General features: G+C 42.0%; 1 protein-coding gene across 1 annotated transcript in view; it reads left to right on the top strand.

The window, feature by feature from the left end:
* Window positions 1-12,263: 12,263 nt before the first annotated feature.
* The window catches only part of BMS1 (BMS1 ribosome biogenesis factor), a 46,452-nt gene continuing 42,423 nt past the window's right edge, over window positions 12,264-16,292 (top strand). The window contains exons 1-3 of the mRNA XM_080688167.1: window positions 12,264-12,315; window positions 14,020-14,223; window positions 15,575-15,765. Of these exons, the coding sequence (XP_080544293.1) occupies window positions 14,048-14,223; window positions 15,575-15,765 (367 nt within the window). The 5' untranslated portion in view covers window positions 12,264-12,315; window positions 14,020-14,047. The remainder of the gene's footprint in view (window positions 12,316-14,019; window positions 14,224-15,574; window positions 15,766-16,292) is intronic.

Consider the following 16,292-nt stretch of genomic DNA (forward strand, 5'->3'; position numbering starts at 1 on the left):
CAATCTGGGACTCCTTGGGAGATGTCTGACTGCCGGTTTAGGCCTGAGTGAGATTAGGCCTAAACCGGCAGTCAGACATCCCTCTCACAATCCGGGACCTCTGGCCTCTAACCGCTCACCTGCCTGCCTGCCTAATTGCCCCTAACCGCTCTGCCTGGTCGCCCCTAACTGCTTTCCCCTGCCGGCCTGATCCCCGTAACCACCTCTGCCTCGGCCCCCGCCACCGTGGCTTTGTCCGGAGGGATGTCTGGTTTAATTAGCATATTACCCTTTTATTAGTATAGATATTTTGCTATTCTTTAGGTTACTTATATTACTGAGTCTGCATGGAGAAAATACTGAGTAATGGTGTGCAACTGCACATCTCTTTCCATCTCTACATTCAGTGCCATCATGTTGGTAGCTTGGCTTTAGTGTGAGTATTTACACAATGGAAATTGGCAAACTCTACAAATTAGAGTTATTTTCTTAGATAACCTATTGTCAAATATTTACCAGCACACCACTATGGATATAAGAAAATATATTTGGAAGAGTTAAAGTGAAAACCACATACCTTTTCTCCTATTTCCTGATATAAACACATGACTATTGTCATTGCTAAACTGCCTCTTCAATAAAGAAGACAAAATATGTTTCTATGAGGTTTTTAACCACCTCTGCATCATTTCTATTCTCAATACTACCAAGTCTCTTTAGAGTACAGCCAGTATATGTTATTTTATAGCCACATCACCTACCTTTCCTCATATATGAATGAGTATGGCCATTATTACTGAATTACTTCCATTAAAAAGCCAAACATTTTTCTGAGTTTTTTAAAGCAGCCTCTCGGTCAGTCAATACTGTAAATGCTATTAATAGTGATACATAAATTACACAAATATTAATATTAGTTATAAACATTAATACTGTACTGTACAAATAAAAAAAGTGGTATGTAATGAAATGCCTCTTTCATAGTCTTGGTATTTCATTGCTGTATCTATTTAGGCATGATATGTGTAACCTGAGTTGTATGTAATCTAGGAAGTGTATGTTTTTCATATAATAGAGTGTCATATACTGTCTCTTTTGCCTTTGTTCAATTGTTTCCTATGATTCCTTGCAACATGTTGATAAGCAGTTCCAGAGACTCTACTTCTTACTTGTTGGGCTCTGTTTTGTCTTTGTCTATCCCTCACCCAGATGATATAAGGGTAAATCCAGATTAGTCTGAGTTAGTCATGGATATGCTAATGATTTTGTTGGGTGGATATGTGAGATATGAGATGTTTAGAAAATATTCTGTAGTGCTTCTGGGAAAGATCTCAGCAATCAAATATTGTCATGACATGAGAAAACCTGAGAAGAGATTGTCTCTATTGTAATGGACTTTTTCATGTCTGTATGGTATATCAAATTATAGTTTATGCTCTAAAGGGCAATAACCCAAAGATAACAGCACACAAGATGGGAAAACCCTGACTTTAAGATATGCAACTCTATATGGACCTGCTCTCTATGAGGACCTAATATTACTGTGATAATAATGGTTTCTCATTTATTCTTAGGGCTATTACTTAGAGCTGAAAGCATTCCCCCCAATAGAGATGAATTCTTTTCTAAGTGTTATACAGTGAATTTGGGGGGAAATTATTTCTTTTTTAAAAAATATATTTTTTTATTGATTTCAGAGAGGAAGGGAGAGGGACAAAGAAACATCAGTGATGAGAGAATCATTGATTGGCTGCCTCCTGCATGCCCTCTACTGGGGATTGAGCCCACAATCCGGGCATGTGCCCTTGACTGGAATCGAACCCAGGACCCTTCAGTCCACAGGCTGATGCTCTATCCACTTAGCCAAACCAGCTAGGGCAAATTATTTCTTTTTTTTAAAAAAAATGTATTTTTTATTGATTTCAGAGAGAAAGGAGAGGGAGAGATAGATGAGATAGATCTATGATGAAAGAGAATCATTGATCAGCACGCCTCACATGGGATCGAGCCCGCAACCAGGGCATGTGCCCTGACCAGTAATCAAACTGAGACCTCCTGGTTCATAGGTCAATGCTCAACCACTGAGCCATGCTGGTCAGGCTGGGGAAGAATTATTTCTTTTGACAAATTAATATGGTGTAGGTCTTATGTCAGCATGGTTCTGGTGAAAAACAGAATTCTAGAAGATTTTAATGGCAGACTTACAGTGGGCCAGAAACAAGGGCTATTGAATCACCTAGACCAGTGGTTGGCAAACTGCGGCTCGTGAGCCATGGTTTGCTGCTCTGTTGACTAATGAGTTTGCCAACCACTGACCTAGACACTAGCATCCGCAGGAAGCCTTCACTATTCTAAATCCTAAAGGGTCAAAGGATGGAAGCAAGTGTTACCAGAGCCCAGTGAGACTTGCTGTCATGGAGTGGCCACCTCCAGAATTGTAACACCAAGTTGCTGGTATCTCCTTAGGGAGAACCTAAGCAGATGCCATCTGCAGATAAGCCCCAGAGGGCACAGAAAAGATCTGGGTGGAGTCAATGGAGAATAAGCAGCACAGTGTTTCTTAATTCCTGTAAATTCCTATGTAAAGGCTCAGTATTAGAAATTTATTCTCCTAGTTGAGAGTTGTGTTTTTGCTTTGTTGTCATAGTAAATTCCTTTTGGAACTGAGTACTGTGGTAGGTATGTCTCTCCTTTAACGTGTGAAGCAGACATGTATAATTGCATTATTCATATATCAGTCTGTAGTGTTTCTTGTTACATGTGGTGTGAGGTAAGCAGCTCTCTATTCTTCCAAATAAGCCAGTTGTCCCTGCAGTTTAATTCACCTTTTTCTTTCTGGTATGGTATTTTTATTACATCTCTGCAGGACATTTGATCCTGTCCAAAACATCCATTGAGACATTTGGTCCATGCCAAAAGGTCCTTGATATTTAATCCTGTCCAAAATGTCCACTGTGACATTTAGTCCTGTCCAAAATGCCCATTGAGACATTTGGCCCATGATTCATTAAATAATACATTTAACTTTGTTAAAATTTTGTTATTTTTATTATGATGAATTTGGGGTTTCATATTTATTCTTGTTTTTCTTTGTCATGAAGTTTGGCAGAGTTACTCTGTAAAGTCCATGAGCAATTGCTCTAAAGAATATATCAACCTGCCTGGCTCAGTGGGTTGAGCACCGACCAACGTGCCAACAGGTTGCTGGTTCAATTCCTGGTCAGGGAATATGCCTGGGTGTGGGCTCAATCCCTGGTAGTGATGTGCAGGAGGCAGCCAATCGATAATGCTTTATCATCAATGTTTCTGTCCTCTCCCTCTCCCTTCCTCTTTCTAAAAAAATCAATAAAAACATTTAAAAAAGAATATATCAACCTGGTTATTGGCTTTATATTTGTTATATCTGTTAACAATTTTGTTTATACAGATTTTATTTTGTTGGTATCATTGTTAAATTGGTGGATATATTTGAGTGTGATCACCAAAAACGTGACTAGTAACTTTATAGCTTTGCTGTTTATCTTTCAACACTTCAATAAACTCCAAATTGAAGGATAGAAGGATAATACACTATTATCAGCTTTGAAATTTGTTATGCCACCCTTCCACTGTGTGGTTTGTCCTATGATCAGCCTTCAGTACTGATCTGTATACATCCCAAGTTTCTGGGAGAAATCTTGGAGCTTCTGGTCTGCTGCCTCTGTCACACCTTCCACAGAGATACCCTCTCTCAACATAACCTATTAGGTCATCTAAATTTACTTCTGCATTCTCCACAATGTACTGAAGTTTTATTTACATCTTCCAAAGTCACAAAGGGAAGTCCAGGCAACATAGATGCAGTTACAGGAGTCACTTTTCATTGTCATTTACTTGCAAAATAAGTATCCTTTTCTGTACTTGCATTTGGTAGTAGTCAAACAGCATTCATGTTTGCAATCTCAAAATCCAGCATGCACAATGAAGGGTTAATGTGATTTCATTCCTGTGCAAATATATGTAAGTGACTTCTTGTCTTCTCTTTGTTAGGGCATGAATCAATGGCGTAGTGTAACCCAATGCTACACCACGCACAGTAAATAACTGTTGGTGCTGTCTTGAAGGTGCCATCATTGAATAATGTGGTACTGGCACTTGAATATTGTCCAAAATTGTGTAAATAAGAATTCTTTCATCTTGATCACCAGAATTGTGCATAAGAAGTGGTTCTCGGGGTCTAATCACTTTAAACACTTCTGCAATTTCAATTTTATGCAATGAAATTGGGTTTGGAGATCTATGTCTGTTATGAATATTTTACTTGCCTCTTTAGTGAGCTTCTTTCAGGTAGTAGTAACAGGATATCTATCATGAATATCATGAAGAATTTTTCAAAGTACCTGTGATGGTGTTACATTTTGTTCTTCTGCATATTTTAACTTTTTCAGGGTTTTCTTCCCTTTCAATACCAGCTTTCTGCTGATGTTTTTCTTTCCTATCTTGAATGTTATCCAAATCCTGACTAGTTGTGCATCAGGCATTGCAGACTCTCCCATCTTCACAGCACCAATACCTTTCACCACTATTTTGTTAAAGGAATGGAGTGGCAACAAAAATCATTATAATGTAGCAGTTGGCTTTTCTTTATGTGAGTATAATATTTCTGCCATATGTATGGAGAATTTTCAAATAAAAATATCATATGCCCTATCTGGTTTGGCTCTGGATAGAGCATCAGCTTGTGGACTAAAGGGTCCTGGGTTCGATTCTGGTCAAGGGCACATGCCTGGGTTGAGGGCTCAATTCCCAGTGTGGCACGTGCAGGAGGCAGCCAATCAGTGATTCTCTCTCATCATTGATGTTTTTCTCTCTCTCCCTTCTCTGAAATCAATAAAAATATATTTTTTAAAGCAGTAGAAAAAATTAATTAGTAAAACAAAAGGATGGTTCTTTGGAAAAAAATGAATAAAATTGATAAACTCCCGGCAACATTGAATGAATATGTGTGTGTGTGTGTGTGTGTGTGTGTGTGTGTGTGTATTGAATGACACCAAAGACCTCTCAGATGTTAGGTAGATAGAAAAAAAGAAATAAAAAATAAGAATAATACAAACAACTTAAGCATACACATTTAAAAACTTGAATGAAAAAAAAAAAACAATTTCTCCAAAACCACAAGCAATCAAAATTCACCCAAGATGAAATAATTGTAATAAAAATTTACATTCACACAAAAACCTGAACATGAATATTTACAGCAACTCTATAATTGCAAAAAGTAAACCTCAACCAAGACCTCTTACAACATTGTTTAAACCTTAAAAAAAATAATTATAGTCCACCTGGTGTGGCTCACCAATGAGCGTTGACTCAGGAACCAAGAGGTCGCTGGTTCGATTCTAAATCAGAGCACATGCCCCGGTTGTGGACTTGATCCTTAGTAGGGGTGTGTGCAGGATGATGTTTCTCTCTCATTGATGTTTCTATCTCTCTACACCTCTCCCTTCCTCACTCTCTAAAAATCAATAAAAAACATATTTAAAATAAATAATTTTAGATTCACAGAAAGTTGAAATGATAGCACAGACAGGTTCTGTGTACTATCCACCAAGTTACCATTAATAGTTACATCTTATGTAACAATATAAAACCAGAATATTAGCATTGTACAAAGCTAATTTGATGCATTTTATCACATGTAACCTCCACCTCAATCAAGCTAAAGAACTATTCAATTACCATAAAGATCTCCCTCATGCAATCCCTTTATAATCACACATAATTCATAATTAAAAGCATTCTGACAAAAAAATATATGAAACTACTTGGTTTTCCTGGTGAATTCTACCAAATATTTAAAGAACAAATAACACCAACTCTACACACTTTCTTCCAAAAAATACAAAAGGAAGCAACATTTCCCAATCTACACTGAGTGGCCAGATTATAATGATCTCTGAATGCTTAATAATCTGGCCACTCAGTGTATATCCTATATAATAAAAGGCTAATATGCAAATTTTCCCTTCAACCAGTTCGACTAGCAGGCAGGCCGGCCAACCGCCCATGTCCCCTCCCCCTGGCCAGGCTGGCCGGACCCCACCCATGCACAAATTCATGCACTGGGCCTCTAATATATATATATATATATATATATATTTACATATACATACACACACACACACACACACACACACACACACACACTGAGTGGCCAGATTATTATGCATTCAGAGATCATAATAATCTGGCCACTCAGTGTATATTAATAAAAGGATAATATGCTAATTAGACCGGGTCAACCAGCCATCTTCCAGACATCCAACTTCCGTCCAAAGACATGGTGGTGGGGGGCCGAGGCAGAGGCAGTTAGGGGCGATCAGGTTGGCAGGGGAGGGCAGTTGGGGGTGACCAGGCTGGCAGGGGTGGGCAGTTGGGGTTGAGATCAGGCCTGCAGGGGAGGGCAGATGGGGGCGAGATCAGGCTTGCAGGGGAGGGCAGTTAGGGGCAATCAGGCAGGCAGGCAGGCAGAGAGGTTAGGGGCAATCAGGCAGGCAGGGGGGCAAGGTAGGGGTGATCAAGCCAGCAGGGGGGCAAGGTAGGGGCGATCAGGCCAGCACGGGGGCAAGGTAGGGGCGATCAGGCCAGCACGGGGGCAAGGTAGGGGCAATCAGGCCGGTAGGCAGAGGGGTTAGGGGTGATCAGGCAGGCAGGCAGAGGGGTTAGGGGCGATCAGGCAGTCAGGCAGGCGAGTGGTTAGGAGCCAGTCGTCCCAGATTGCGAGAGGGATGTCCGATCCTCGAGGTGTCCCAGATTGGAGAGGGTGCAGGCTGGGTTGAGGAACGCCCCCTCTGTGCACGAATTTTGTGCGCCGGGCCTCTAGTTAATTTTATGGGGCCTACAAAATCAGACAAAGACACAACAGCAAAATAAAACTATACAATAAAACCCCTCCATGAACATAAACACAAAAACTTTAAATATTAGGAAATAAATTACAACCAAGTAAGTTTTATCTCAGAACACAAAGATAGGTTAATATTTGAATATTAATAAATGTAAACTATTATATAAGCACCCTGAAAATACCATAATTACAACAATTGATGTAGACAATTACATGACAAAATTCAATATCTATTCATGATAAAAAGTTCTCAGTAAATTAGGAAAGAAAATGAATTTCTTTAATGTGACTAAAGTGTCCTAGTTTGGGCTGCCATAACAAAAATGTTGTAGACTGGATGGCTGAAAAAAAAAAAAATTTCTTTTTTACAGTTTTGGAGGCTGGGAAGTCCAAGATTAAGGTGTTGGCTGATTTGATTCCTGTTGAGACCTCTCTAACTGGCTTGCAGATGGCTGCCTTCTTGCTGTGTACTCATATAAACTCTCTTAGTATATGCACATGAAAAGATAGAAAAATGTCTCTTCTTTTAAGGCCACAAATCCTATCATATTAGGACCCCACCCCCCATGACCTCAGGGTTTCAACACATAAAAATTTTAGATAGCTTATTGATTTTTAGAGAGGAAGGGAGAAGAGAGAAACATGGATGTGAGCGCATAACATTGATCGGCTGCCTCCTCCACACTCCCACTAGGGATCGAGCCTGTAACCCAGGCATGTGACCTGACCGAGAATCAAACCAGCAACCTTTTGGTGCATGGGATGACTCCCAACCAACTGAACCACAACGGCCAGGGCTTAACGCATAAATTTTTAAGGAAAACAATTCGATCCATAGCAAAGCATCTTCAAAAAAGTGAAGGTTGGCATCATACTTAACAGTGAGAGACTAAATGCTTTCCCCTAAGATAGAGACCCCCTCCCCCACAAAAAAAGTCTGCTCTTAATATTATATTCAATATCATACTGGAATTCCTACCAGGTACAATAAAGGGAGAAATAAAATACATAAAAATTACAAGTGAAATATTTGCAGATGACATGATTGTTTACATAGAATATTTTGTAAAGACAAGCTAATACTGAAAGTTATGCGGAAAAGCAAATAAAATAGTATAGCTAATACAATATTGTAAAACAAGACTAAAGATGGAGAAACCACAATAACTAATTTAAAACTTACTGTAAAGCTACAGTAGTCAAATAGTGTAGTATTGACAAAGGGAACAAAATATAGAGACCAGAAATAGACCTGCACATGTGGGGTTTTTTTGTGTTTTTTGTTTGTTTCTTTTTTGTGTGTGTTGTTTTGCATCTTTTGTTTTTCCCCCCTTTTTTCAAGAAAGCTGCAGAATTAATTCTGTGCAGAAAGGATTGCTTTTCAATATATGGCATTAGAACAATTTTACACATGTATGTAAAAAAAAAAACTGAACCTCAATGAAAACCTCACATTATACAAAAGGTAACTCAAAATGGATCATTGGCCCTGACCGGTTTGGCTCAGTGGATAGAGCGTCGGCCTGCGGAATGAAGGGTCCCAGGTTCAATTTCGGTCAAGGGCATGTAGCTTGGTTGCAGGCACATCCCCAGTAGGAGGTGTGCAGGAGGCAGCTGATCAATGTTTCTCTATCATCGATGTTTCTACCTCTCTATCCCTCTCCCTTCCTCTCTGTAAAAAAATCAATAAAATATATTTAAAAAATAATAATAAAATTAACATGGGAATTTGTGTCTCCAAGGCTGGGAACTTCCAGACCCAAGCCCTCATTAATATTCCTGATAGGAAGCCTTTAAAAAACAAAAAACAAAATCAAAATGGATCATTGATCTAAATGTAAAATGTAACACTATAAACTTTTTAGAGGAAAACAGAGGGAATATTTTTCCTGATCTGGGATTAGTCAAAGAATTCTAGGACATGACACCAAAAGCACAATCTATTTAAAAAGTTGATAACTTTAGCTGGAAAAAAGATATTGTGAAGAAAATAAAAAAGCCAAGATACTGATTTGGAAATATACTTGCAAATCCCTTTCCATCACAGGACTTGTATTCAGAATATATAAAAAACCACAGAACTCAACAAAACTCAAGTAAAACATGTACAAAAAAATTAACAGAGACTTCTGGTCAAGATGGTGGTGTAGGTAAATGCAGTTACTCGAATCCTCCCACAACCACATCAAAATTAAAATAAACTACAGAACAATCATTATTTAGAACTGCCTGAAATCTAGCTGGATGGAAGGCCTACAACTAGGGATTTAAAGAAGAAGCCACATTGAGACTGGTAGGAGGGGTGGAGATATGGAATCAGCTTGTCCCACACCCACATATGCCAGATAAAAATAAGAAGGAATATCTTGGCTGTAGAGGACCCCCCTGAGGAGTGAGGAGTACTAGCCCCACACTAGACACCGCCCCCCCCCCCCAGGGTTCCAGTGGCAGGAAGAGAAAAACCCCTTAATTTCTGGCTTTAAAAACCAGTGGGTGTGGGTGACTGAGGGAGATGGAAGCTGAGAGGGATTGAGGCTGCTGGAGTCCCAAGCACTTCCTCTTAAAGGGCCTTTGTACTGACTTACTCGGACTTGCTCCCTCTCAACTCTAGCACTGGGGCAGCAGCTCCAAAGGCACAAGGGACATATGGGGAGGAACTGAATTTTCCAGCATTAGGGCAAGAGCTGGAGGGGCAGCTTTCTGTCAGACAAAAGTGCTGGCAGAGGCACTAGTTCCCTTGACAAGCCCTCCCCCTACAAAGCCCGCAGGGAGACGCCATATCTGAGTCTCCAACATGGCTCATACTGTTTGCCCTGCCCTGTTGATCCCCTGAGACCCTGCCCCACCCAAACTGTTGGTCACCCACGTTGTTTCCAGTGGCTTTTCTATACAAACTGCCGATCTTAGCTCCTGCTGTGGACTTTCCTGAAAATCTCTTAAAGGTTCACAAATTGCAAACAAGCAGCATCTAGCCTTGGCATGCCTCATACCTCTCACTAAGAGGCCTCAGGCCTGGCACTAATTGCAGCCAGTTTTGGTTCCCATCTTGGACTCTCCTGGGCACCTGCAAGCCCAGCACAAGTAGCAGCCATCTGCAGATCACTGTGCAGCTCATGCTGGGTGGCCCCAGTCAGGGCACAGGTGGTGGCTGACCTTGCACCTCCCAGGAGGCTTTAGAGCAGGGGTGGGCAAACTTTTTGACTCGAGGGCCACAATGGGTTCTTAAACTGGACCAGAGGGCCGGAACAAAAGCATGGATGGAGTGTTTGTGTGAACTAACATAAATTCAAAGTAAAGGAGCGGAGGGGAGAGCAAGAGAACCCTCCGCTCTTTTGGCTCCGCGGGCTGGATAGAACAGCCGAAGGGGCCGGATCCGGCCCGCGGGCCGTAGTTTGCCCACGGCTGCTTTAGAGTCAGTGCACCCAGTGGACAGCTGGTCAGGTAGGAGTGGAAGAATAGACAAAGGCCACTGAGAAGGAAAACCCAGGACTGTAGATGGTGTTCTGAGAGCAAAGTGAATCTAAGAGAGAATAGGAGAGGAACCGGAGAATATACTGACAATTCTTTAGTGAAGTTTTGCTACAAAGAAACATGGAGAAAAGGTACAGGAAATGGGGTCAAGAGGAGTTTATTTGAAGATGAAATAACTGCATGTTGTATGATGAGGGGAATACTCTAGTAAAAACTGATGGTGTTGGGGAGAGAACACTGGCTGGAGTGATGCCCTGGAGATAACAGGATCCAGCACTCAAGTGCAGGATTTGTTTAGGTGGACACAGGTAGGTCATCTACAGTAACGGGCAGGGAACAGAGGGGGGCATTGGTGGAAATGGTGGTAGAAGTCTGCAGCGGTGGGAGTCTCCACTTCCATTTTCTTAGTGAAGTAGGATGGAAGGGGAAGGTGGTGGGAAAGATTGAAGAGAGGTGTGAGTTCCTCATTTGGGAGAATGGCTTAGTGCAAGCAATGTTGGAATTATTGAAGTGAGGGCAGTCAGGATGGTTCTGTTTTCCTCTAGCCACGTTTAGCTGCACTGCTGTAGTATGGAGACAGAGAATTGGGTTTCTCCAGGGTTCTTATTTTACCAAGCACATATGATGAGGTGACAAGGAGATGAGGGAGTTAAGCTCCTCATAAAGGCTGACCATGAGTTTAAGCCAGCATACTAGGGAGGGAGAACTCATCAAGGGAGGAACTAGTAAGAGGTGGGTTGGAGATACTAGTAGGGTTGCAGGAGTTTTGGTCTAGGGGCATTAGAGGGAATAACTCAGAAACATAGGAAGTGGTAGTCAGAGTGGGGTGCTTCAGGGGTTGCAGACTTTAGACTTGACATGTTCTAGGGTGTGATCACAGGGGCACCGAGGCTGCGCCAAGTTAGAAGACAAGGGTGGGACACATGGAACCAAGTGAATGTTAGAAGGATTACCTACCTGTATACTGAAATCTCCAAGTATGAGGGTTAGCATTAAAGTTAAAAAATTATAAGCTCTTCACAGATGAGGAAGTGTGTGCCCTGGAGGGTAGCCTCCCTGGCCTAGCAGTGTATAGCGATGCAGAGCGAATGGCTGTGGATACTGAGGGAGAACTCGAGCTCGCTGTAAAGGGCATTGAGGATAGGGGGTCTCAATTACTACAGTGTGCCTGGTTTTATGAGGCAGAACTAAGCCCTGGGGGGTAGGGGTAGCGGGGTGGCACTGATAGGATATTGAAAAGAAAACCTCCAAGACAAGAGGGGGATACAAATTCTGTAGGCAAAGGCATCCAGCTCACCCGAGATGGGCTTAGATGAACCCACAGCAGTCCCTCGGGTGGGAATGGGCAAACCTGTGCTAGAAGAAAATGGCAAGAAGCTGCATTCTCCCATGGAAAGTCCTTTCCCAGGATCAGAGGAAGGCCGAGGCATTCCACGCTGGGTCAGTCTGTCCCTGCCCTCAGAGTCTGCTGCTCCTGGCAAGCGAGAATTATAGCACACACGGAGCCCGAGACACGCCGGGCTCTGTCCTCCGTAAGGCTGAGCAAGCGGTCGAGCCACAGCGACTCCCAACCCAGTGATATCCCACCAGGCCCGTCGGGGGACGGAAAGGGGACTCAGGGTGACCAGAACTGTTACTTCCTGCTTTTGTCCCGCACCGAGGAACGGTGTCAGGCCGCACTGTCGCCACGGCCTCCGGGGTCACTCGGGCGTTCGCAGCGCACACGGCTCGGAAACCCAGAAGAGTAAATAGTTTTAGCTTAGGGCCACAGTCCCCACGGTCGGGATCCCCGAGGCGGGCCGCCTCCACTAGCCAATCACAAGTCTTCCTTGCGGCTCTCCCCGGAAAGTCGTCCCTCCGCCGGTCCCTTTCTTCGGTCCCCACCTTGTTTCCCGCCGGCTCGTGGAGTAAGTGCGTAGGCTGCCTTTCCGGTTCCGGCGTGGTCCACGCGGGGCTGAGCAGGAACGCCTGTGAGCTAGGTAAGCGCTGCGGGCTGGGGGAGGCGGCGGTGGCGGCGGGGGCTCCGGGAGCTTCGCGAGCCGAGTGCACGGGAAGGTCCGCGTTCGGCCTCGGGAAATCTGCTCCCGGGGAGTACCTGAGGCGCTGGGCAGGCATCTTTCGTACCTTCCGGAGAAGTGCTCCTTAGTTGTCGGGGGAGTGGCTAATGAATTCGTGTTGCGAGCCGAGAGCTGGAGGGCGTTTCAATGCGGCGTAATCCTGGCCGGTGATAGACCTGAGCCAGGTCAGTTAATTCCAAAAAGTGTTTCCTCTCTCTCCACCTAACCACCACCCCCAAAGGATAAAGGCATCAAGTACATACAAGTTCGAAACCAAAATACAGCTGAGTAGAAAAATAATGTCCTGAAATCACACAGCTGTTTAGTTTCAAAGTGCTCCTAGAACCCAGCTTTCCTAACTCCCGATTAGTATTTCTTGACATTATGCTGGTATATGTGGACTTTCTATTCCGCTGATGTGTGGGGGGAATCGGACTGACCTACAGTGCAGCCTTCTGATGTGGCCCTTACTGCATGGCTCTGAAGACATTTGTTTGAATTTCCTCCACTCATCAGATCATAACGGTAGCCATCTCCTGGCACAGTGCCTAGCACATCATAGGCAGACACGTATATTTATTGAACTGAAGTTATCTCAGTACAGTACCTTCATTGGATGACTTGAGTCCTTTTTTGTATGCAGCCTGCTTTCCTTAAAAAAAAAAAAACTTAATCCAGTGGTTCCCAGTTTATGGGCCATGAATTTCTGGGATGCTCAGAAATCCTAAGGGTTTCTGCAAATCTGTGGTCTCCAGGCATCATCCACAACCAGTCATATCTCACACGAGTAGATATTATTATTTTTTAAGTGTATGTAGGTCATTATAATTTAAAAGTTTTACAATAGCAAACTAAAAGTAATACTGCTATCATGTTGGGGGGTTATTAAAATGCTTTAATTTTTTATTTTTTATTTATTTATTTATTTTTTTTTTAAATATATTTTATTGATATTTTTACAGAGAGGAAGGGAGAGAGATAGAGAGCTAGAAACATCGATGAGAGAGAAACATCGATCAGCTGCCTCCTGCACACCTCCCACTGGGGATGTGCCCGCAACCAAGGTACATGCCCTTGACCGGAATCGAACCCGGGACCCTTCAGTCCGCAGGCTGACGCTCTATCCACTGAGCCAAACCGGTTTCGGCAAAATGCTTTAATTTTTTAAATAAAATACCTTAAAATAGTTTAAGTTTGGAAGCCACTTTATTAGTTCAATTGCTATTTAGAGCTGAGCTGTCCAAATAGTCTAGTCAAATATGACTATTTAAATTTAGAATTGAATTAATTAAAATAAAATGTCAATTTCTCAGTTTTACTTGGTACATTTTAAGTTCATTAGGCACATGTGACTAGTGACTACTGTGTTAAAAAGTATAGCTATAGAATGTTTTCATCGTTGCAGAAATGGACAATGCTAATGCAGAAACTTAAGATGAATAGATAGTAATCTGAGCAGAGGTAACTAATTTATAGCAGAGCAGTGAAATTTGGCATATTAAGTAGTTTCTACCCTTCTTGGGTGAACATATATGTATCTTTTTTTAAAGAAATAAATTTACTGTTTTTCCCTGGGTGTTGTTTGGATTGTAAAATGCTTCTTCCACCCCACCTCAATCAATGTAGGTTACTTGTGAATTGATAAAAAGCCACTATGGAGACCAAGGACCAGAAGAAACACAGAAAGAAAAACAGTGGGCCCAAAGCTGAGAAGAAAAAGAAACGGCATCTGCAAGACCTCCAACTTGGAGATGAGGAAGATGCCCGGAAGAGAAACCCCAAAGCTTTTGCGGTCCAGTCTGCCGTGCGGACGGCTCGATCCTTTCACAGGTATGTTTAGCTAGATTCTTCTAGTGGTTCTTTCCTTTTTTTTTTTCTGTAAATAATATATTTTTATTGATTTCAGAGAGGAAGGGAGAGGGAGAGATAGGGACATCAATGATGAGAGAGAATCATTGATCAGCTGTCTCCTGCACACCCCCCACTGGGGATGGAACCCACAACCCTGGAATGTGCGCCCTCTAGGAATCGAACCGTGACCTCCCAGTTCATAGGTTGATGCTTGACCATTGAGCCACACTGACTGGGTTCATTTTTTTCTTTTTAAACAGTAGGAGTCTCTCCAGATGATGTTTGAATTCATGAGTCTATTCAGCTCTAAAGGACATGGAGATGTATGCCATATTTCTTTTACTAAGACATAAGAGGTCGTTCCTGTGGAAGCTGCCTTGTCTCCAGCGATAATACTGATTGCCTTTTTTTTTTTGCCCAAGAAAAACCATGAGTTTTTTAATAGAATTTGTTTTCTGTAAACTTTACACAATATCTCTGATAATAGGTGTGCTTGTGGGTTTTTGGGGGTTTTTTTGGATGTTTTATGTAATTGAAATATGTAATATTAGATAGCTTTTTTTAATGAATCCTTATATGCCAAGCAATTGATTTCAGAGAGGAAAGAGGAGGGAGAGAGACAGAAACATCAGTGATAAGAGAGAATCATTGATTGGCTGACTCCTGCAAACCCCCCTGAGCCCACAACCTGGGCATGTGCCCTGACTGGGAATTGAACCATGACCTCCTAGTTTATACTAGTAGGTTGATGCTCAACCACTCAGCCATGCCAGCTGGACTAAACATTTTTTAAATTTATTGATTTTAGAGAGGAAGGCAGTGGGGAAAGAGGTAGAAACATCAATGATGAGAGAGAATCATTAATCAGCTGCCTCCTGCACACCCCCTCTGGGGATGGAGCCCACAACCCAGACATGTGCCCTGACCAGAAATGGAACCAGTGACCTTCAAGTTTAACCACTGACACACACTGGCCGGCTAAACTTTAGTGAATTATATTCTCCCAGTAGAAGAGCCAAATTTAACTCTATAGCCTCTGCTCTTACTCATTATGATATACTGCCTCTATGTTTACTTTTTTTTCTCTTTAAAATTTGTAATCAACTAATAAAGCAATCAGATTTAAGGTTTGTATAGTTTTCAACATTCTTTACTGTTGAAGTCAATCTGTTTTTATATTTACTGAAGTGGTTATTTGGATTGGAGCCAATAGTTTTAACAAGCTTATTGTATCTATATGTTGTCTGTTCTGCTCTCTTTAAAATCTTTACATACAGGGATACTGCCTTTTATATTTTGAAAATGAATTTATTTATTTTTTAACAAATAGGACTCAGGATTTGAAGACAAAAAAGCATCATATTCCAGTGGTTGATAGAACTCCACTAGAGCCTCCACCAATAGTGGTGGTGGTGATGGGGCCTCCAAAAGTTGGCAAGAGCACTTTGATTCAGTGCCTCATTCGGAACTTCACCAGGCAGAAACTAACAGAGATCAGAGGCCCTGTAACAATTGTGTCAGGTAGGCGGGTGCTGCCCCAGACTGACATGGCAGGTGTTATCGTCTGAGAAGCATGCATGTCCTTGTTGAACTTTTTTTTTTCCCTGGTAAATGCTAAAGTAATATTGTCACTTCATATTACCTCTCTTGTAGTTTTACTAAGTTGGCTGTAACTTCAGAAAAAGATAAGTTCCTAGAGATAATAATGATACAGATGTATACCTTATTCTGACTGCAGTATGGGTTTGCTAGGGATATTCCTCTGAAAGGCTTGGCTGGCCTGGACAGGCTGACTTGGTCATGGTGAGCACCTTCATTTAACAGATAGCAAGTGCTTCCCATTCTTGTGGAAGTAAGAGAGTTTTCCTCTCTTTCCTGTGAGATTTATCTGCTTTGGAAGATGGTGACCTTTCTAAATCTGAAGGAAGATGAAACAAATTCCCAAAATGACAGTGGTAGAATCTGAACTTTATAGCAATAATAAGCACGGGTCCACTTCTATCTGGATTTTTTATCTTATAAGTATACAGTTGGCTTTTTGTATCCCT

The sequence above is a fragment of the Plecotus auritus genome (genome assembly GCF_963455305.1).
Source record: "Plecotus auritus genome assembly, chromosome: 9".
Taxonomy (NCBI): domain Eukaryota; kingdom Metazoa; phylum Chordata; class Mammalia; order Chiroptera; family Vespertilionidae; genus Plecotus; species Plecotus auritus.